We start from the raw sequence: 22,564 nt of genomic DNA, 5'->3' as shown, positions 1-22,564 counted from the left end.
ATCGACTCGATTTTCGGATGAGAAAATTTTTTTCTCTCTCTTTTTGCCAAATGAAAATCGAGGAAAATTTTTGAATTTTTTGAGTAGTTGTTTTGCTTTTCCTGAGGAGAGAAATGGTACTTTGGTCCGAAATTATATAAAACTTTCTGGATTAACGACTCAAATACCAAAGATAGGTAAGTTTCTCTTTATTTCCGGATTAGAATAAGCTCCTCTGATGAGGTGTTAACCCTTAAGTTCATACCGTATCACATATGATACATGAACTTCTCGGTACCACTGCTGCGATCTGTTAGACTTTTTTTGATTTTTGTTGATTCTGAGAGGTTCTCTATACACTTGGCAACACTTTGTGATAGAGAGTTATCACTTTGTTTGGAATTTAAGAAAAATATTGCCATTTCTGTCGTGAAAACCAGCAGGTGTCTTCAGAGGAAGATTTTGTGATTTTCAAGGTAAGTTTTGATGTATTTCCGTAAATATTTTTACTGTCGCAAAAAATATGGTCCTATTTCTTGTTCTTTCATAAATAAGACAACGCAAACAGATTTACTTCAATTATTATAGCAACTTAGCAAAACGCCAATTTGTTTGTGTATCACAGATGATACACCATGCACTGAGAGTCATGCAAATCAGACATCAGAGATACAAAACTTGTGCTTTTCATTGGTCCGTGTGTGTGTCTGTCTGTCTGTAAACAAAATATCTCGAGAACGGTAAGAGAAGTTTCATATTTTCCCAATGAAGGTCCATACCAAATTTGGTGCTTTCCTGAATAAATGCAGCTTTTGGCCAAAATTGTGACGTTAGGCCACCCACTACTTGTGCTTTTCATTGGTCCGTGTGTGTGTCTGTCTGTCTGTAAACAAAATATCTCGAGAACGGTAAGAGCTAGAGACTTGAAATTTGGTATGCAGTTGTCAAATGTGACAAGGATGCGACACAAAACTTTTGGTTAAGATAGGTGCTGCGGTTGGCGGTATTTTGACCGCTTTTTGGCGGTTTTCGGTGTAATTTATTATTATCTCGGGAACAATAAGAGCTAGAGACTTGAAATTTGGTATGTAGTCCACAAAAGTGACAAGGATGTAACTCAAAACCATAGGTGCTGCGGTTGGCGGTATTTAGGCCGATTTTTGGCGGTTTTCCACCGCTTTTGGCGTTTTTCCTTTAGGGAACTTACTGCATGGTGTAACACATATGACACACTAAGGTTTTACCGGTATATCTCGGTTAAAAAAAAAGATAAAAATAAATTAAAAAGAATGGGTATCTTAGAATTCTCTAAGGCAACACATATATTTTTTTCGGCAAAAAAGAAAAAATCATGCACTTAAGGGTTAACACCTCGCTGAAGGAGAGTACATGTATGTGCCACAGGGCTAAAACTGCTCTGAAATGTGCAAAGATAGTTGACTGGTGAGTCATACTTTTCAATACTATTTTTGTTCTCAAAGAATATTTTCTTTGCAAAATTCCAATAGAGAAGAGAGTTTCTGGATGATGCATTGAGTGAGTAGGCTTATCATTATTCATTGACATTTTGCTGGATTCAAAATTTTGACCTCCCACTGATTGAATAAGTCACAACAGAGGTACCTCCTATGGAACCTATGTACTAGGTACTAACCAATATATTTGGTCCCATTCCCATATCACATTAACTATTGGTTTTCTTATATTAATGTACTTATGATCAAGAAATTAGGATACCTAGCTATTAGGTATCTGACTGATTGTGTTGAAAGTAATTACAAAACCATTCAATTAAAGTGATTATAAATGATTTGATTGGTGAAGGGGGCTGTGGGGGTGGAATGTACACCAGTGTCTTGTGTTCCCTATTTGTCTCTTCCATTTCTGAATTGAATTCTTGTTTCAGAACACACAAGCAAAATGTCTTCTTCAGGTATTAGCACTAAATCTGTACGGAATTTAGAAAAGCCTAAACCTCTCAGATTGAGTGCTGGGTCCAGGTCAGTACGACCAGTAAGCATTTCTAGTCCAACGGAACCAAACACTCATGCCTCCACAAATCTACATCGGCTCTCAACTGGTCCTTCCTCTGGTAAGATTAAATCAGAAAACCATTAAGCCAAAAAACCAAAAAAGAAACCAATATGATAAACTTATCACTTAAGCAATTTCCCCCCTAAACAAATGCTGTGTGTTTTACCAAGTTCCATAGCTACCTACTTCCTTTATTGCACCAACAACTTTTATTTCTTGGTAGGTAAATTAATAAAATGAAGTTTGGAATTTCAATTAACAAACCATCCTCTTGCTTTCAGTGCTGGAGTTGATGACACTTTTAGACAAAGTATCGACACAACTTTCGAACGCTCAATACGACATAAATTTGACGAACAATATTGATTTATTGTACACACAAATGAAACTCTATGGCTCTCAGATTGAATCTTCCTATCAGACAGAAGTGGACAATGCCTTTGTGCCCCTTAGAAATGGAACAGTGTCTGAGAAATTGGATGAAACTTCTCGTTTGAAACTGTTGCATCTGGTTGAATTACGGAGTGCTGGATGGAAGAATTTGCACACTGACTATTATTCTCAGAGCATGTCTAAAGCTAGTGAGGCAAGTATGAGCCTGTATGGCACCAATGATTACCTGCCTATTGCCTTTTATTTTTTTCTAGTTCTTAACTCAATATCTGTATGCAGGTACCTATAGTTGGTAATATAAGAAACTAGCTGAATTCTGTCACTTTGCTCCGGAATCCTGCTAGTTCATCCTGAGGCATGGCCAAACTTGTAGAGGCGTCACGCTGCGTCTAGTTCTTAACTCAATATCTGTATGCAGGTACCTATAGTTGGTAATATAAGAAACTAGCTGAATTCTGTCACTTTGCTCCGGAATCCCGCTAGTTCATCCTGAGGCATGGCCACACTTGTAGAGGTGTCACGCTGCGCGCTCCCTATTAGCTGCATAGTTGTCAAACTAAAAACATAAACGAAACTCAAAATGTTGGTCAAGAGCAGAACATTTCTCTCCCGCAGTCTCTGCACTCTGTGAATTTCTTATGGAGATTTTTGTGATCAAAAATTGATCATATCTCAGGATTGGTTTAGATTTTCACAAAATCCTTTCTTATTGCACATAATTCTAATTTCAGATGGAACTCACTTCTTCATTTTCAAGTCACAGTGTGGACTCTCTTCTGTCACCAGTCACTCCTCCTCCCAATGTCCCCCCAGTTTTAGCTCCTGGTGAACTTGTCAAAAGCTCTGGCAAATATCCCAAGCCCACCAAAATCCCTGGCAAGAACTACTGCAAAGATGAAGTCGTCATTCGAAATGCTGACTCTGGAAAAGGTATAATTTTTTTTTCTCTCTATTTCCTTGTGTAATAGGTGATAAGGTTCTTTACAGTCTTTTAGATTCAGACTGTAGGTCCGTCCACTTTGAATTATTATGCATTTTTTTTTTTTTTTTTTTCAAGAGACAAGGTGCTTCTTGGCTTGGAACTTTTCTTAGTGAAATCAGGTCAGATTTCACTTTAGCATTTTGATCTATGCCAAAGGATTGTACAATCTGGTATGATACTACTTACCTATCAAGGCAGTGTCATTAAATCTTTTAATGGAGCACATTTAAATAGGTCCTTTTTACCTTTTCTACTTCATTGGGCAAATACAAGCAAAGAAACTTTGTTATCAAAATGAAGCTAAACCATTGTATTTCTTGTGTTGGGTTCAAGTGATGGGAATCAAGGGAAGACGCGTTCACATGATTGAAGAGTTGAGTGAAACCATCATCTCATTCCAGAGAGGTAAAACCTTGTGTGTATGAAGCGCTCACAGGTGAACCCTGTTGAATGAGCATTGCTTTCCTAACTTGTGAACGTTCTCTTATCTAACCCTGTACTTATGTTATAACATCAATAATCTTCCAGGAACACTGGCTAACTTGTCTTACTTATAGTTTAGGAACTGTAGAAGTTGAAAAAAAAAAATAAATAAATAAAAGAAGAAGGAATACATACCTATTTCTGTTAGTTTCAAACTATCAAGCAAAAAAACATACAGCTACACAATTCTAACTTTCCACAGGGGTTTATAATAGTTTATCCAGCCGACTTCGAAGTTTCAGACTACCACCATCTGTATTATTGTAACCAAAACTCTAATCCCACTAATTTTGCATGCTGTGTTCCTGTGTCTTTGTTCAATAATTTGACCTAGCATAGTGTAAATGTAAACTCTTATATTCTTATAATATTTGCACAGACGTAACCATTGCACTATTCGCCTATTAAATACAATGTTTACCAAGGAATCCTAGGATGTTTTTTTCCCGCAGCAAATATTTGATAAATGATACGATGTTTTCTTTGCTTCTGAAGTGTGAAGTGCTTCATGGAATGAGAATTTGTCAACCACAGCTTTTGCTTTTCTCTGTCCTCCATGATTTTGCTTCTGACTCCATTTAGCGTAATTGAAAAAGAAAAAAAAAAGAAGATAAATTAATAAATGCTTTTGCATTGTAATTTGTCAACCACAGCTTTTGCTTTTCTCTGTCCTCCATGATTTTGCTTCTGACTCCATTTAGCGTAATTGAAAAAGAAAAAAAAAAAAAGAAGATAAATTAATAAATGCTTTTGCATTGCAAAAAAATTGTTGAGAAGATCAAAAACTGAAGTAGATTCATGTCGTAATCGAAAGAAAAAAAAAAAATCATGAAATAGGCGAATAGGCCCCTTTGCTTCGTACGACTCGTGAGTCGACCTTTTCTTGATTCGCGCACTCTACCAAGTAAACAGCGCGAAATTTCAAAATCCGACAGTGAAAACTTTTCCGAATCAAATAAGTGACACAGTCCAGTGTGTAGTGATCATCGTTTTTCTTTTTTCTTTCGATGAAAATTGTATTTCTCTCATGAAAAGTGACCCCTAATGTACTAAATATATTTGACTTTTCAGTTAATATGAGATTTGACGTGTTGACTTCATACATTCGTGACGCATCATAACGATTTGAATATGGACTTGTACATGAGGATTGCACCCGAGCTATATCTCAAGGTGAGAAGAGCTACATAATATATTGTTGTTCTTTTAAAAGTGTTATATGTGATTTATTACCAGCCAGAAGACCTTGTTTAGACTGCGAGAGTAAAGGGACTTTTCACTCCTATTCTTATTGTGTGGCCAGCAGTTTGAGGGCTGCTTTGAATGGGGGGTTTTTTACCAGAAGATGCCCCTTTTAAAACATCTTGGTTAGACGTTTAGGAGACAGTGTCTTTGGGACTATAAATAGGGATCAGATCAGCCAAACCCTAACCAGCTTGGCTAGCTGGAGGTTACAAAGGGTTTATTATCATGCTTTTGGAATAAATACAACCTCCTTTAGCGAATGAAGTTGAAATAAAAAAATATAGTTTGACATAAGGTTCATATTTTGCTGATATAACAATTCTTTAATTGCATCAGGTATTCTTCTCACAAGTAATTTTTTCTTGATAATTTGCCACGCCATCGCAGATCGCACCATAGCGTTTCATAACAAACAATTACGTCCTAATTTAAGTGAGAGCCACCTGAGACTCCTGATAACAATATGGGAGATACTGAAGATAAGAAAATCTCTAAAAAGTGAGTAAAATGCATTAGGTTTATACAAATGAGCTTAATTGCATTCCTTTTAAAAAAACTTTCAAGGTGTTTATATTTACCACAAACCTAACAAATTTTGAGGTTATGTCTGATGTAAATTTGAAGGCATGTGTGACAGAATGAACTGATTATTCAAATCCATTTCCATTTATTATTACTAGTTTGCTGTAACGATGATAAGAAAATGTATTCTCACAGCTTTCGCCCACAAAGTTGAACATTTTGTCAAAATTTCAACAACCCCATGTCAGTACAAAGTCCCAAGGTAGGTGGCTAAATGGAGTAAATCAGCTGTTTTTCCTTCCAAAATTTTCATTTTGCCCAAATAGGTACAATATCTTGCCTGTCTTTGATTTATCCTTATCCATCAGTTTGGATAACAAGATGTGAAATTGTCAAGCTGTTCTTTTACCTCTTTTAAGAGAGTTTTGGTGAGCTCTTGGGTAACGGAAGGATATTACGTATAGCTGATGCTTGTTCATTTGGTCAATTGGGGACAGAAGTTTTTTTTCCAAGCATAAGTTTTTATGAAAATCTAAATATATTTATTTATTTATGCTTCATAGATGACAAATTACCATGATGTGTTGTGGTGTATACAATCATGGTTTCTATGAGCACCTTATTTTAAATAATAAAAGAGGTACCAAGGTAGACTATGTTGTTTTGGGGTCTCCACAAGCTTTTATTTCATTTTTATCTTATAATATAAGATTTTTTGTTTCTTTTTTACAGTGAACTGAAAAGAAGGTTAAAATTAGAACAGAAAGCTAAAGAAAAGGCTGAGAAAGAAAAAGAGAAATCTAAATCTCAACCAGAAAATGTCAAAAGTACCAAAGAAAAGCCTGCTGTTAATGAGGAGGATGTTAGCCCAAATGTAAGTTAATACTCATATTTACTTACTAATTTTATGTAAATATAACATATGTACCTACCTACTTCAAGAACTTAAATGGGATTCATCAAATGGTCAGAAATGCCTCAGCAAGGAATGGCATCAAATGGTATAAATCCTGTCCCCTTTCTAACCAATGGGTTTCAAACAAACAAGGTCTCACAATTCTCTCTTCCTTGTCAACTTCTTCAAGTCTCACAACCTGAAAAAGAAACATTTACAGAAGCTTTGCCTCACAGTTATGAAAGATACTCTTCACATTATTCATTGTCATCTTTACTCATAAATTGTTAAAAATGAGTTAGTACTAGGTTTTAATCTTCTTTCTCCTTATTTAAGTAGTGTACTAACCACATCATCAAATTAATTCTTTGAAATATATAACATTTTTGTATACTGTGTCAATTGGCAACTCAATAGTTGAGCAGTTTGTTTAATAAAAGATTGATATATATATATTTGAGAATAGTATTGAAAAAATATGAATGAAGAAGAGGAAGACATTTTCCATTTTGAAGCATCATAAATAATACAATCCAGAGATTGAGTAACCTATGCTTACTTACATTCTTGTAGAAGACCTACTTGAATTCGAAATGCATTGTTGTTGACAAAGTAGTCCATTATGCATGTCCAAGGTCAGTGTATGGAAGAGAATGGGCAAAAGCAATTAACCTTCATTCCGGTGGTATTGATATGTGACAATTACGCAGTTCAATGTTAATCACATATTTGTCTTTGGTCTTAGTTACTAGGACTTATTGAATTCATATTTTAACAGTTTTTGATTAGGTATCTATCTTTTCAAAACAGCTATGAGTCTAGGGAGGAAAGAAGATAGAAATAGACCGTGCGTAAGGCCAGCCACTATCAGGTAGACCTGATAGGTACGGCTGAAAAGGTCTACCTGATACCTGATGAGCACACACACACACACTATCAGATAGACCTGACAGGTACGGCTGAAAAGGTCCACCTTGTTTTATTTTTTACCCAAATACATACCCTTCATTAAATATATAGGCCGGGCATCGCATTGGTTTAAAAGTTGGTGTGGTATTCTGGTATTCCAGGACATAATATTTTTTTTTCCATTTGTAACACATCACGTGCCTTCAGGCACACTCCATTTGTTAAGGGTCTCGATTTTCCTTGCCCTTGGGATCAATTTGATTTTTAATTTGAACTTTTTCCTCAGGCATGGTGAAGAGTACTCACGGTTCATACAAGGTCACCTATCATCCCGACGGGCCAGAGTCCGGGTCTCCCGTCGAAATCGATTTCACGCCCCCCTTCCGCCGTCTGCACATGTTCCCGGCGCTAGAGGCCGCTCTAGGCGTCAAACTACCGAATCCCACTGAGTTCGACACGCCCGAAGCGAACAAGTTCCTGTCGGACCTGTGTGTGAAGCATGAGGTCGAGTGTCCCCCGCCCCGCACCTCCGCCAGACTACTCGACAAGGTGGGTAAAAAAAAAACTTAAATAGTCCCTTCATGGGCCTTTCACAAATGAGTTAGTTCTTCAATTCAGTAAGTATCAAATCAAATCTCAAAACCTTTGTTGATATTACAGCATTACTAAAAGTGATTAACCTTCATTCCGGTGGTATTGATTTGTGACAATTACGCAGTTCAATGTTAATCACATATTTGTCTTTGGTCTTAGTTACTAGGATTTATTGAATTCATATTTTATCAGTTTTTGATCTTTTCAAAACAGCTCAAAAAAAAAACTTAAATAGTCCCTTCATGGGCCTTTCACAAATGAGTTAGTTCTTCAATTCAGTAAGTATCAAATCAAATCTCAAAACTTTTGTTGATATCACAGCATTACTAAAAGTGCCGGCTGGCTTTCTCCTATCCTGTGTTCCTTCTCTCATCGATTTCGGGACGATGAGACCTTAGCAGTTACAGTTCCCTTTACCAAACCTCTTGAAAAAAGTGCCTCCTTAGCAATCAATTTCCATATTACAATAATCTTTTTACACTGGTCGCTACCCGATAGTAGCTTCTCACTTGTCCTCATGAGGCTAAGTGCACCCACTACTTTTTGTCTTTACTGAACCTCAAACCTCTAATCCGTCTAATCCTTTCATTTGTTTGAGTTAAAAATTTAGTCTCTTACCTGTCTCAAATGGATGACACAGTGGAAAACTGGGAAATATAAAAATGAAGCTTGTTTGTTAGGGTTGTTTATGTTGAATTTTATTAGTCAGGAATTCCTACACAAGTAATATTTAGTATGATTTCTTTTAGGTTAAAAAATCTACTATCCCTCCCTCCTTTTCCTCTTTCCTTTCTATTCCCCCTTGTTAAATTGTCCTTCCCCTACCAAGATAAAAAAAAAATCAATATGATTTAATTATCACCATCCATTATTAAGCTGTCAATGATAAAGCCTAATTGAACATATGTAAATGCCTAATAGCTAGTTCTCACCATATGGTCCTTTGCAATGTCAGTTCTCAAGACCATAATATTAAATAATAAAAAAGGTGGTACATTATCAAAATATTAATGGGAGATTTAAAATGAGGAAGAGGAAGTAGGGGAGACATAGAGAGGCCTAAATATTGATTCCTTTGAAATGATAAGAGACTTTTTTGATCAGTGTGATAAGTTAGAAGTGTTTATTTTTAAATCACTAGAAACACATTCAGATTACTTATATTTTCTTGTGAGTTCTAGTGGTGTTTAGACTAGTGTGCTGTGAATTTTATTAAAACTATTGCTTGTAGGGTATTTTCATTTAAGTACAGGTAACTGAGTCCTGATTTTACAAGTTTTGTTCAATGCTCTTTTTATAATATTTCTTGTTTTTAAGTCAATGTGTCTAGGTGCTAGGTATACCTCTATGTACCTACCACAAGTCTTACCTAGGTACAGCTATCTGCTTACTGTTCTAACCATTTTGAATCAGTAATCCTTTCATTCATTTGTTTTTTCCTCTTCAGCTGGTCGGCGAGTTTCTCGAGGAGACCTGCATCAATCCGACGTTCATCTGTGACCACCCCCAGGTGATGTCGCCCCTGGCCAAGTGGCACCGAGACCACCCTGGCCTCACGGAGAGGTTTGAGTTGTTCGTCATGAAGAAGGAAGTGTGTAACGCGTATACGGAATTGAACGACCCTGTCACTGAGTACCTGACAATGATAGGATGTAAACATCGTCGTATTACTCCTTACTGGCCACAAGCGAATGGTTGTGTAGAACGTTTTGTGCGAAGCTTGAAAAATTTCATTCAGAGCTGTAAAGTTGATGAAATAAATTGGAGAGATGAATTGAATGAATTTCTTTTTATGTATCGCACAACCCCCCATTGCACTACGCAGTTCTCTCCGGCTGACCTGTTACTTAATTATTCTCCCAGAACACTGATACCGGGCTATGATGAACATGAAATTCCTCAACATGAGGAGGTGAAGAGGAATGATGACGAAAAGAAGAAGAAAATGAAAGATTATGTTGATGGCAAAAGAAGAGCTAAACCGTTGGATTTGTGTGCTGGTGATCAAGTGTTGATGAAGAAAAAACCTGACTGTAAATACTTTAATTCAAAACCATTGGAAATCATTGATATAAAAGGAAATCAAGTGACAGCACAAAATGAAGACGAAACAATAACCCGAAATTCGACATTCTTCCGTGCTGTTCCTCACCCTACTCAATCACCGGACGATTTACCACCTCCTACTTCAGACTCTCAAGTGGATGTTCAGTCAGAACCAGAGGAGATTGAAGTTGCTGTTGAAACTCCTCCAAGTCCGAATGTTTCTCCTCCAGTTTTGAGAAGATCCACCAGAGAAACAAGACCTCCCCAGAGATATGGAGAATGGATATGAAGAAGGGGAGGGATGTAGTGGCCGGTTGACATTGGGAACTGAAATAGCCATCTGAAATAGCCATTCGTTTCTTCTCAGTTTTGAAATGTAAAAGTTCTTACAATAAAATTATTGATCTTTCACAATACTCCATGTCTTTTCATATATAACACCTTGGTCTTTGGTATTAAGGTACTTTGCCCCTTGGTCTTTGGTATTAAGATACTTTGCTCCTTGGTATTAAGGCACGTAGCCCCTTGATTTTTGATATTAAGGTGTATATTGTATCTGCCCTGTAAGCGCTATTTTGCGGGTTTGGTTCCCGTCTGGGGCGGATTCTATTCCAAACAGATGAGGTTGGTTCTCTGAACGGCATGCTTTCTCCTATCCTATCTTCCCTCTCTCTTAAATTTCGGGACGATAAGAGCTCAGCCGTTACAGTTCCCTCTATCAAACCTCTTAAAAAAAAGAAAAGAAAAAAAAAAACTCTGTATGCAAGGTTTTTGTAACGAGAGGGTTTTACCCTCCATTCGGCGAAGAGATATCCACCTATTCACAGTAACCTCATCCAGCCTCGTCTCTTTTACTCACAGAAAAAAAAGGTCTTGTATTTTTCAATTTTTTCATATGAATTTATCATTTTTTTTTTACATTTTCAGGAGGTTCTTTTGTTCCCCGCCATGCGACCAGAAAGTAACAAACCCATTACGACTGAAGAGGAGTCCAAAGAAAACGACGCATCTTCTGACAACACCGCACCTTCTAACAACACCGCTTCATCTTCAAGCACTTGAACTGTCCTCGCAACTGTTGGCAACATTGCACAATCCTGCCAGAAATTGCCTAATCCAAGTATTCATTAACATGATTTTCCTTCCATTACACATACATTTGTAGGTATTCTTTTTTCCTGAAACTTTTTTTTCCCATTAGGACGCCGGACGCTTTAACACTACAAACAGTAGCTCGTTTGCACTCTTTCGGAACTTTGTCCTTTTTTACAGTTTCCTTTACTCACATTTTTCGTAAGATAGCAAGCAAACACATCTTAGTTTGCTTAAAGACAGAAGAAATAAGAACTTAACGTTTATAAAAATATAAAGATCAGTGCATCTATTTATGGAGCATTTTAGACAGTTTTTCGAGACAAGAAAAAGAGAGAGTGTGACAGAGTTATTAATTTATTTAAGTAAAAAATGTACTTAGAGAATAAACAGTATTTCTCAATAAAAATTGAGATATTTAAAAATATCAATGACAGTTGAATAAATTGCAAAAAGTTTGGAGTTTATTATTTTATGCCTTCTTACGATCAGAGATTTAACACACACCTTTGTAGCTGGTTGTTACCAAATAATAAAGGCTGGAGATTTATTATTTGAATCTTTCCATAGGTGGGCCCTTCCATGCTAGATTTTGCTATCGAACGAATATAGGTTAAAAAGGTGCATAGACTACCTCTAGGAGCAAGTGCTGAGTGTAGTTTTGTGCATTGATAAAAATTTGGAAATAGTGGACGGAACAAAAAAGTAATTCGAGTATTTTTAACAATCAGGTACTAATAAATATCCAATGGCAACAAAACAATAGGACATGTCAGTTCAGGACAAATGAATCAGTCTATCATTCAGGCCTCTCGCATATTAGAAGCGTAACCGCGCGACCCCGCCTTAAAATCCAAGCCAATAAAAGTCGTATTTTTCTTTCGGAATTTCCTCTCTGAAAAGCTCGTTTTCCCTCTTTAGGCGTGATAGCGCCTGTACTAAACCATAGGAAATCCAAGATGGCGCGCCCTCTTTCGGAATTTCCTCTCTGAAAAGCTCGTTTTCCCTCTTTAGGCGTGATAGCGCCTGTACTAAACCATAGGAAATCCAAGATGGCGGGCCCTTGGAATTGTTTCCGAAAGGAAAACACAACTATACTGACCTCTTACACTGGAGGTTACCTAGTCGCGCGACTACGCTTTCAGTATGCGAGAAGCCTCTTGTATTGAACGTGAAAAGATTACGACTTTTTCTTCTTGGTAAAATTCAATGTTGTCTGAGTACTAGATTTTCTTTTGGATTTGGAGTCAGACTTGCGTGCACTATACTGACCTCTTACACTGGAGGTTACCTAGTCGCGCGACTACGCTTTCAGTATGCGAGAAGCCTCTTGTATTGAACGTGAAAAGGTTACGACTTTTTCTTTTTGGTAAAACTCAATGTTGTCTGAGTACTAGATTTTCTTTTGGATTTGGAGTCAGACTTGCCTGTTGGTGATGATGATGTACTGCTATCACTGCCCTTTTCACCTGCTGATGCTAGAATGTGGGTGAAATCAAAACAAATTAAGTAATTGATATCTAAACGGGACAAATAAATTGGAACTAAAATGGCAAAATATGTTCTATGATCAACCAAGATATTGCAAACAGAAATTGTCTCAGCCAGGGCTAGGAAGGTAAGGCGCCAACCTGCGCACCTACCTTGTAAAGGCTAGGTCGCAGGTTCGATTCCCGCCTAAACAAACTTTATCCTTAAAAGATGATATTCGGAACGGCTGTCTTTCTATCCTGTCTCTTTTCCTCCGTTCTTAAGTTCCCTCTATCCCTTAAAGTGCCGAGATTTTAAAATAGTGAAGGAGAAGAAGACTATCTTGTCTTCCTTCTTCGCTTTCGGACGATAATACCTTAGCAGTTACAGTTCCCTCTTCGATTCCCGCCTAAACAAACTTTATCCTTAAAAGATGATATTCGGAACGGCTGTCTTTCTATCCTGTCTCTTTTCCTCCGTTCTTACAGTTCCCTCTATCCCTTAAAGTGCCGAGAATTTAAAATAGTGAAGGAGAAGAAGACTATCTTGTCTTCCTTCTTCGCTTTCGGACGATAATACCTTGGCAGTTACAGTTCCCTCTTCATATGTAATATTATGTACCTTAATAAAGTGATTACGCAATAATAATAATAATAATAATAATAATAATAATAATAATAATAATAATAAAATAAATATATATTATATATATGAAGTTAATCGAGAGTAAAATTTTGCTTCTACTTACAAATTAGTGTTGTACAAGGTATGTGAAACATGTTGTTCTACTTTAACTTTGTATTCTTTAGCCATATCCTCTACTAAACCATCTCTCTTCTTGGCATAGGGTTCAATATCATATTCCCAAGTTAACAGTTTGATATTCCATGTTTTGAAAATGTCAGGGAAAACTTCTTCTGGTTTGCCTTGTACCACATAGAGTCTGAAAAATGATAATATTGTATTTAGAGATATTTATGTAGGCACATTATGATGTTTTTCTATTTTTTTTTACATTATTTAAACCAAATTTTCTTTAATTCTTATGAGTCTATCTAATCCCACTGATTAAAAACAAAGGCATATCACATGCCTAGACAGTCACCCTACCAGATACATGTCAAGACTGTCATTTCTCTATTTAATTTCTTCTGGGAACTACCTGATATAGTTTCATTAGTAATGCATCCATCTCCTAAAATAATGGAATTACTTGTCCAATCTTGATAGTAATATAGAGATCTATAAATAACTTAGTAATATACAGATCCATCTCTATCAAACCATTCTTACCTTGACCCCAGTGCTCTGAACTTTTGATCTAAGTCAGCCAATGATTGCTGTAAGAACCTCCACCTGTTTGGTCCTACTCTCATGAACTTTCTAAAATGGGGATCTAAAATGTAGAGTGGCTTCAAGAGGATGTTTTGTCCTTTTTCCTGGAAAAACAAAAACACCAAAATAAATTAATGTGGTTTCATGATGTAGAAAGGGCTGAAATATGGTGAAAATTAAATCTCAGACAAGTTGAGTGTTTATTTTTTATTTTTTTTAGGATACTAAAACATAAAAATCTGGTATTCTAGAGTTAAAGAGGACAAAAAGAAGAAGCAAATGGAACCCATGCCCTCTAGAATACCAGTTGAGTGTCTTGACACTATGCTAATGAGGAATGGCTTACATTTTTATAGTTGATGGCAGAGAGAAGAGCAGGATTGTCATGCAGTCTCATGCCCTTCCGTATCCAATGTACAGCACATTCTGGAGTACCTCCCATTACTAAAAAGAGAAAAATTAAATAAACTCAAAGGCCAAGAACATGGAACAAATATATAGGCAACAAGGTACTTGTGCAGAAGTCACATCAGTGGAAGGAGTTTTCACAAGTAAGTAGAGCAGTGATTAGTTTTATTATAGGGTTAGATTAAATACAAAAAGGAACTTTCTTTTCCACTGTCATGGCTTCTGCATAGTTACCGGCAACAAAACTGACAATGATACAACAGGTTATTAGCAACAGGTGTTTTTCCTTGATTCAGTGACTTGGTACCCAACCTCAGTGGGGCAGAGAATAGCCAGCAGCACACAACTGCCCAAACAGTGATGGTCACCCACCTGAATACCAACTACACACAACAGTGCTTGACTTCAGTGATCTATCAGGGACCCAGACAGTGATGGTCACCCACCTGAATACCAACTACACACAACAGTGCTTGACTTCAGTGATCTATCAGGGACCCAGACAGTGATGGTCACCCACCTGAATACCAACTACACACAACAGTGCTTGACTTCAGTGATCTATCAGGGACTTTTTTTTTTTTGTACAACCACTCCTAGCTTACCTACCAATTTTGTGAATTCACAACTTACCAATTTATCTGAAGGGGTATGACAAGTCAGAATCAAAATTTGATATTGATGGTGGTTTCTCTAAACGGGAAACTTCAGAATGAAATACCTAACTGCTTAAACTCCAAGCTCCAAGTACTGCTAACTGCTAGAGTAAAAGGCACAGTAGTACTCGTACTCTAGTAGGTACTTTTCCTTCCTTTTTCAAATTTTCAGATAACTCAAAAACTCCTAGCTTACCTACCAATTTTGTGAATTCACAACTTACCAATTTATCTGAAGGGGTATGACAAGTCAGAATCAAAATTTGATATTTATGGTGGTTTCTCTAAACGGGAAACTTCAGAATTAAATACCTAACTGCTTAAACTCCAAGCTCCAAGTACTGCTAACTGCTAGAGTAAAAGGCACAGTAGTACTCTAGTACTTTTCCTTCCTTTTTCAAATTTTCAGATAACTCAAAATTTAAAATTTCGCGGTAACTTTTTGTTTACATCACATGGTGCAACAAGATTCGTTCACACGTACGTTTCGCAAAAAACCCTCTGCAAAATGTACGTAATGAAAATCCTGTATATTTAACTTACCTTCTGACTCAAATAAAAAACAAGTTATTACAATATTAAAAAAATACATTATTTTCTTATCGGTCAGCCCAAAAAAGATGCAAATATTGATAAAATGAGTTATCATCAGTTATCAGCGATCATCGCGATAAGCGATAACCTTCGCGTCGCGCGTCCGTATGGCTGTATGGCAACATGTTGCAAGTTGCAAAACTCAAAAAATTGATTTTTGATCATATAAAAAAAAATCGACTCGATTTTCGGATGAGAAAATTTTTTTCTCTCTCTTTTTGCCAAATGAAAATCGAGGAAAATTTTTGAATTTTTTGAGTAGTTGTTTTGCTTTTCCTGAGGAGAGAAATGGTACTTTGGTCCGAAATTATATAAAACTTTCTGGATTAACGACTCAAATACCAAAGATAGGTAAGTTTCTCTTTATTTCCGGATTAGAATAAGCTCCTCTGATGAGGTGTTAACCCTTAAGTTCATACCGTATCACATATGATACATGAACTTCTCGGTACCACTGCTGCGATCTGTTAGACTTTTTTTGATTTTTGTTGATTCTGAGAGGTTCTCTATACACTTGGCAACACTTTGTGATAGAGAGCTTTGCATTGCATACAGCTCGAAACACCCGGTTCATGACAACAAAACCGTTGCGTTGGTGGGGATTTATTACAACTCCATTTAACCTTTACAATCTTTACATACACTTTATCTGACTACTGAGAATATTCGGACCTTTTTATAGGATTTTACGTTAAATGGAGAACGGACGGCAATTTATTCTCATTTCCTTTTTCACAGTTCACCCAGGAGCAAGAGAGAGAAACGTACAAATCACGGGACCAAATCCTGACAATATTGTGTAAGTCTGTCCTCCAACTTTCTTTTTAAGTTATTATTATTTTTATCTGTGATTCATTTTTTTTTTTTTTTATTTACCTCGGAACCGGTTCTAAATTTCTTTAGGAAGGATCAAGATTATTTAGGTATTTATGAAAAATAGTCCATGAAATGAGAAATTTTGTTTAAATGTTTTGGTTTCAGACATGCAACTCAGCTTATTGATGAAACCATCCGCAAGAATATGTCCCCCGTACGAGAATTGGGACTGCAAGATAGTAGTCTCCTGGATTCTAATTCTAGCTGCAACTCAAGTCAGAGTGACGATTCAGGTAAATTCACGATCTTCTTATCCTTTTCCTTCGCCTTTCCCCGTGTACTGACGAGGTCGGCGTTTTTCGGCCTCTCAATCTGCCCTAACCAGGGTGATTGCTTTGGGCTGACATTTGGTTTTGGCTACAGATTTTACGAGCGGATGCCCTTCGAACTCAATCTTTGCTATATCTTTAGCAAGGGGATTTCAGGCTGGTACACTCCCTGTTTAAAGTCCCGCAGCCAGAATAAACTGGTCTACTCCTTCTTTAACGTCCCCCAGCCAGACAAACTCTTGAATCTATTGTATTAATTATATCAGTTAACAGTCTTTTTTTTCTCTCTCTTTTTCAGGCTGGTACACTCCCTGTTTAAAGTCCCGCAGCCAGAATAAACTGGTCTACTCCTTCTTTAACGTCCCCCAGCCAGACAAACTCTATTGAATCTATTGTATTAATTATATCAGTTAACAGTCTTTTTTTCTCTCTCTTTTCCTGTTCTTAGTTGATATCTCTTTAAATACTTATTATTTTGTCTTTTGGAATGAATGAAAGTATACTTTCCCTATCCAAAATAAAGAGTATTTTGTAAAATAATAATAATAAATAAATGGGTTGTTTCACTTTGGACTCTGTCCTCAGGTCTGAAACTCCTGCAGCCGGACGAGTCTCTGGACTTCGCTCAGTTCCGTCACACTCTCTCGTTCGGGCATGGACGTCACGTGAGCATTGTGGGCAACGACTATTCTCTGGTGAATAACGTGGTGGTGCTGGTAGTGTCCAATAAACATCTGGTGGGAGCGCCTCTGCCTTCCTCTCACTCCCTTATGTCTCCGCCCCTAGAGTAAGTCAGTCAATTTTGCCCAAATTAATTATTTCTCGAAGAAATAGTATTATTTCTAAAAAAAAAAAAAAACAAAACAAATTTCTAGTATTTTTTAAGTAAGGAGTCTTTAAACACATAGTCGATCGATGTGAATCGATGACCGGTCCACTATGTTTGGGCACACCTTTAGAGACATCGTGTATTATTTTCCCCCTCAAAATATGCTCAGCCAAACCACCAAAAGTGGTGTTCAAATTTTGGAACAATTGATATTTATACTCTCTACGCCGACCCTATTTGAATAGGAAATATCCTATTACTCAATACCTTCAAGTATACCAAGTTTATTATTATTATTATTTTTCAAGTGACAAATGTAAAGAAAGTTTTATAACCCAGCTACATACTTGTTTAAACTTAAAAGTTTTAAAGGGTACTAAAAAACATCTCTTCTTTCCTTTCAGCCTGGATGAAGATCAGCTGAGCTACTCGTCTCCTCCCATTGCAGGCAGCTTCCCCCCCATTTCCCCTCTCGCCCTCCCCTCCTATTCTCCCCACAGTTATCTCGCCGACCCCGCCCCTGGCCTTGTAGGTGGGGCTCTCCTGGACTCCTCTATCCCAGTAGGGGGAAGCGGGGTACCCGCGCCCGGCCCTGTCATGTTGACACTAGATGAGGCCCCGCCAGACACGAAGACCCGACTTTCCAGAAGTAAAAGTGGTGAGTTGTAATATGTAGAGGTACTTATGTTGTATGAATTAGAGATACCTACTCGGTTCTATGTTGAAAGTCCAGATGAGGTTATGTTGTTGAACAGCCGCGGGTAGTTTTTTTCCACACAGAATGGACCTTATTTGTTTACGAAAGAATCCACCCCGGGTGAGAAGAGAACCCACGACCTAGCAGACTCACCACCTTCCAAACTAACTAGGCTCAGTTAGTTCCTTACTATCTATCTTGGTATTTGAATTTTTTTTATATTATTATTATTATTATTATTATTATTATTATTTTACTTGCATGATTGATAACTTTTTTCAGTAACTTCTCAGAAGTCTCTTGTGAAAATCAAAATAGACAGGATTTTTTCTAATTTTTTTTACCATGTTTTGTACCTAGGTACGTTTTTGGCTAATTGATGACTCCCTTTAATCAAACAATATGACATTCTCCATTCTAAGCAATGCTAAAGGGTCATCGCTTTTTGAAAGATCTAGTTCTCATTTTGAGACTTATTTTGTCTTGAGCCCTAAAAAACGATGACCAGGTACGACCTAGACATTAAGTATTAATATGTTTTATTATTTTATTTATTTTTTAATCGGAGCTATAGTTTCTCTTTTTTTTCCTTGAGTTTGTTATTTTATTATTTTGTTTTTATAGTAAAGTTTGAAATTTGTTCTGTGTTTTTTAAAAATTTGTCTGTTTACCCCCTAAAAATAAAACGACAGTTTCGTTTGACTTCTAACTTGCCTGAGTTTTTCCTTTACTAACCCTTGCGTGATTTTATGTACCCATAGGTACATTTGGCGTTTTGTTTAAAACAATAATGATCATTTTGCCTATCTCGTCAGTGAGATCTAAAGGTGTGTCTACACATAGTCGACCGGCCATCGATCGATGTCGACTGAATCGTCCACACTGCCTCGACAACATAGATTCACCTCGTCGATCGACGGCCGGTTGACTAAGTTTGGACACACCTTAATGTTTAGTAGCCAGCCTAGTTAGCTTGGAGGGTAGCCCGCCTGCCTTTTAGCGTTCGGCCGCCGGTTCGATTCCCTCCCAGGGCGTACTTTGTTCTAAATAGACGAGGTTCGTTCTCGGAACGGCTGGCTTTCTCCTGTCCTGTCTTCCTTCTCTCTTCGATTTCGGGACGTTAAGACCTTAGCAGTTACAGTTCCCTCTATCAAACCTTTTATTTATTTTTATTACTATTATTATTTTTTATGAAACGTCCTTCTAATATCGCTTATGTTTCCAGGACGACGGCAAATATTTCGACGCAGTGGAGTATCTCACGCAGTGTGAACTGGACAAGCATAAACCCCGCCGTCTAGCCAGTTACTCCGGCACTGACGATTTCTCAGACGATAACGAAATCAGCTCTCCCAACACCTCCAGCTCGAAACTGTTCTCTTGAGACTGGGCAGTGTGGTTAGAATTGACAGGGACTACAAGACCGGACATAGCTGGGGTATTCCACTAATGCCCGATGCCCCTTGGATGGTAAATAATTTCAAGTTCTTTTCGGCAAATCGATTTGAAAATTTGGCCTCAAACCGATGGTCTTGGCCACCAATAGGATCGGCTGTCCGGTGAAGTAGTTTTTTTTTTAGATATCCTTCCAAACATAACTTTTTTTTTTTTCAAAGTAGAATCTATTTGCAAGAGATGGAGGCCGGGGCCACAAAGTGAATTTAAACTCCGTTTAAATTTTAATCTCTGTTTAAGGAATCTGATAGGTTCATTCAATCAGATTTATTAATCCGAGAGTGAAACTTAAACGGAGCTTAAAATCACTGATCAGCCTAACTTTCCACTCTCACCTCAGTGTGTAATAGAGGCAGCGTTTTTCATTCAAATATTTTCTTTCTTACTAGCGTTCATCCTAAGGCATGGCCAAACTTGTAGAAAAGGCATGGCCGAACTTGTAGAAAATAATAAAAAATACGGTCGCGCTGCGCGCTCTCTATTAGCTGCATAGTTATCAGACTAAAAACATAAACGAAACTAAAAATGCGGAACGCGTCGAGAGCGAAACATTTATCTCCCGCAGTCTTTAGTAGTAGTAGTAGTAGTAGTAGTAGTAGTAGTAGTAGTAGTAGTAGTAGTAGTAGTAGTAGTAGTAGTAGTAGTAGTAGTAGTAATGATGTAAGTCATATTGTGTTCAATTCTTACAGTAAAATAAACCATTCAATTTCAGACGCTTCCGTGGACCCCGCTCGCTCTTCGAGTCTGCTGACCAAAAAGCTGACGCGTACCTACTCCCGCGACTTTCTCATCATGTGCTCCAAGTCCCCGCTGTCCCAACAGAAACCCCCCGAGATGGTCTACATCGAACTGAACTACTCGGAGATCACCAAACCGGTGAATGACGATTTGCACGCCCTAGTCACCAGTGTGCTAGACTATATTGTGACCCGGCAGAAAACTAGCGTGCCGAAAAAACACATGTTTGTTTTGTGAGAGCGAAACTAACCTTCGTCTTTGGGGTGAGAGTGGAAGTAGTGGGGCTGAAATTTGATATAGTGAGAGGGCTAAAGAGAGTGAAAGTGGTAGGGCGGAAACTGGATATACACACTATGTTTTGTCTGTAGGCCTATTTACCACCTTGTTCTCACAACTTTGTCTTTCGACAGATTGTACGTGTGTTCGGCAAATTTGAGACATGGGCCGGTCACTCACTATCAGGTAGACCTGACAAGTACACCTGATGAGGTCTACCCGAAAGTGTGTCTGCTCATCAGGTATCAGGTAGACCTGAGAGGCGGATCTTTTGAGCCGTACCTGTAAGGCCTACCTGATAGTGTGTGTGCTCATCAGGTGTACCTGTCAGGTCTACCGGATAGTGAGTGGCTGGCCATACAGTCTGCGCATACGATCTGTCGAAAAATAAGTTTGTGAGACCAATTTAGAAGATAGGTCTGCTGACACAATAGTGTGTACCAGGATGAAGGGATTTCTTTATGGTTACCTCAATGTGTAGTAAAACTATACAAGCTAGTATGTTGGAAACCGTTTTTTTTCCATACCTACAGGGTGTCCCAGAATTTATGAATAGGGGCAAAAACACGTAATTCTTTGATTTTAGTTTTTGATGGCCTCAATACTCAAAGGATTTGATTCCTAGGTAAAAATTACCTGATCCGATCAGCCTAACTTTCCACTCTCACCTCAGTGTGTAATAGAGGCAGCGTTTTTCATTCAAATATTTTCTTTCTTACTAGCGTTCATCCTAAGGCATGGCCAAACTTGTAGAAAAGGCATGGCCGAACTTGTAGAAAATAATAAAAAATACGGTCGCTCTGCGCGCTCCCTATTAGCTGCATAGTTATCAAACTAAAAACATAAACGAAACTCAAAATGTTGGTTGAGAGCGGAACATTTCTCTCCCGGACTAACAACACAATAAACTGAAACTAAATGTTGGTCAGAGAGCGGAACATTACGCCCCTCACCGCCACGTCTGCACTCTGTGTATCCCTTCTTATGGCACGCCTTTTCGGCGATCCAAACAATAGATACAAAATATCTCAGGATCAGGATTTAGAATTTTGACATAATTATCCTCCCTCCTCTTGCACCACCTACGACCAATAAAAGTATTTCCTACCAAATTTAGCTTTTAGGTGTTATGGATTCAGAGACGATCCGTGTCGAAATGTGAAAATGAATGAGCATGGATCTTCGATCCTCTTAAATATACCAACATGTGTGATTCAATATTCCTTAATGTTGTTAATTCCCCTTTTTTATTTTCCCCTTTTTTTTTTTTTTTTTTTTTTTTTTTTTTCTCAAATCAAACTTTTTTTCAAATAATTTCCTATTTTAGAACTCCTAAATACTCTGTTTGCAGATGAGCTATTAACTGATACAGTTAGAAATTGTGTGCCTTGGTTTGACAGAAAACTAATATTTTGTCCAAGATAGAAGACTTACTTCGATCTGGGGGACTTGAGTAGTCTCTAAATGCAACTTTTTTTGTCTTGAGAAAAAACTCGACTACTGTCAGGTTTATTCACTTCATTTCTCGCCAAGGTGATTTCTGTACAAATTTATCAAATTACCTAGATTGACTCCAAGGGTGTCTTTTCGCCACTTTGCGTAATATCTGTGCCATAGAATAAGAATTTCGGGGGTTGAAGACTTGAAGAGGAATATTTTAGGTTGTCCAATTCTACGATTTTTAGTTGACTTCTTTCTTCCCTACTATTTATTCACTTCATTTCTCGCCAAGGTGATTTCTGTACAAATTTATCAAATTACCTAGATTGACTCCAAGGGTGTCTTTT

General features: G+C 37.6%; 3 protein-coding genes across 7 annotated transcripts; 2 read left to right on the top strand and 1 right to left on the bottom strand.

Moving 5' to 3' along the window:
- The first annotated feature begins 20 nt into the window (after nucleotides 1-20).
- On the top strand, nucleotides 21-21,515 carry LOC103506504 (eukaryotic translation initiation factor 4E-binding protein Mextli). Of its 2 annotated transcripts, XM_026821556.1 has the most exons (10): nucleotides 21-176; nucleotides 1,886-2,071; nucleotides 2,295-2,599; nucleotides 3,138-3,336; nucleotides 3,722-3,793; nucleotides 16,376-16,436; nucleotides 16,619-16,746; nucleotides 17,368-17,569; nucleotides 18,016-18,269; nucleotides 20,476-21,515. In XM_026821556.1, the coding sequence occupies exons 2-10, from the start codon at nucleotides 1,900-1,902 to the stop codon at nucleotides 20,736-20,738; spliced, it is 1,656 nt and encodes a 551-aa protein (XP_026677357.1). In that variant the 5' UTR covers nucleotides 21-176; nucleotides 1,886-1,899; the 3' UTR covers nucleotides 20,739-21,515. The 2 variants fall into 2 exon arrangements, with proteins under 2 accessions (XP_026677357.1, XP_026677358.1); XM_026821557.1 differs by lacking the exon at nucleotides 3,722-3,793.
- On the top strand, nucleotides 5,350-6,536 carry LOC108252041 (lysine--tRNA ligase). 2 transcript variants are annotated; one of them, XM_017442910.2, is made up of 2 exons: nucleotides 5,350-5,614; nucleotides 6,371-6,536. In XM_017442910.2, exons 1-2 carry the CDS (start codon nucleotides 5,580-5,582, stop codon nucleotides 6,519-6,521), a joined length of 186 nt encoding a protein of 61 aa, XP_017298399.1. In that variant the 5' UTR covers nucleotides 5,350-5,579; the 3' UTR covers nucleotides 6,522-6,536. The 2 variants fall into 2 exon arrangements, with proteins under 2 accessions (XP_017298399.1, XP_017298398.1); XM_017442909.2 differs by lacking the exon at nucleotides 5,350-5,614 and adding an exon at nucleotides 5,698-5,900.
- Nucleotides 13,384-15,683, bottom strand: LOC113466280 (cryptochrome-2-like). Of its 3 annotated transcripts, none has more exons than XM_026821558.1 (4): nucleotides 15,587-15,683; nucleotides 14,326-14,423; nucleotides 13,938-14,083; nucleotides 13,384-13,587 (listed from the first exon to the last, which is right to left on the bottom strand). In XM_026821558.1, exons 1-4 carry the CDS (start codon nucleotides 15,633-15,635, stop codon nucleotides 13,389-13,391), a joined length of 492 nt encoding a protein of 163 aa, XP_026677359.1. In that variant the 5' UTR covers nucleotides 15,636-15,683; the 3' UTR covers nucleotides 13,384-13,388. The 3 variants fall into 3 exon arrangements, with proteins under 3 accessions (XP_026677359.1, XP_026677361.1, XP_026677360.1); XM_026821560.1 differs by lacking the exon at nucleotides 15,587-15,683 and adding an exon at nucleotides 15,268-15,437; XM_026821559.1 differs by lacking the exon at nucleotides 15,587-15,683 and adding an exon at nucleotides 15,021-15,207.
- Nucleotides 21,516-22,564: the final 1,049 nt, after the last annotated feature.

Source organism: Diaphorina citri, unplaced genomic scaffold (genome assembly GCF_000475195.1).
Source record: "Diaphorina citri unplaced genomic scaffold, Diaci psyllid genome assembly version 1.1 scaffold240, whole genome shotgun sequence".
NCBI classification, from domain to species: domain Eukaryota; kingdom Metazoa; phylum Arthropoda; class Insecta; order Hemiptera; family Psyllidae; genus Diaphorina; species Diaphorina citri.
Note: the sequence above shows the minus strand (reverse complement) of the source record. Positions and strands in the feature narration are given on the sequence as shown.

Excerpts from the sequence above, each read along its gene's own strand:
- LOC103506504 (XM_026821556.1), top strand. The coding sequence starts at position 1,900 with ATGTCTTCTTCAGGTATTAGCACTAAATCTGTACGGAATTTAGAAAAG. Across the intron at positions 2,072-2,294 it reads CTCAACTGGTCCTTCCTCTG|TGCTGGAGTTGATGACACTT; the intron begins GTAAGATTAAAT and ends TCTTGCTTTCAG. Across the intron at positions 3,794-16,375 it reads CATCATCTCATTCCAGAGAG|TTCACCCAGGAGCAAGAGAG; the intron begins GTAAAACCTTGT and ends CCTTTTTCACAG.
- LOC113466280 (XM_026821558.1), bottom strand. The coding sequence starts at position 15,635 with ATGTATTTTTTTAATATTGTAATAACTTGTTTTTTATTTGAGTCAGAA. Across the intron at positions 14,084-14,325 it reads CTGCCATCAACTATAAAAAT|GAAAAAGGACAAAACATCCT; the intron begins GTAAGCCATTCC and ends TTGTTTTTCCAG. Across the intron at positions 13,588-13,937 it reads TTCAGAGCACTGGGGTCAAG|ACTCTATGTGGTACAAGGCA; the intron begins GTAAGAATGGTT and ends ATCATTTTTCAG.
- LOC108252041 (XM_017442909.2), top strand. The coding sequence starts at position 5,809 with ATGATAAGAAAATGTATTCTCACAGCTTTCGCCCACAAAGTTGAACAT. Across the intron at positions 5,901-6,370 it reads TGTCAGTACAAAGTCCCAAG|TGAACTGAAAAGAAGGTTAA; the intron begins GTAGGTGGCTAA and ends TCTTTTTTACAG.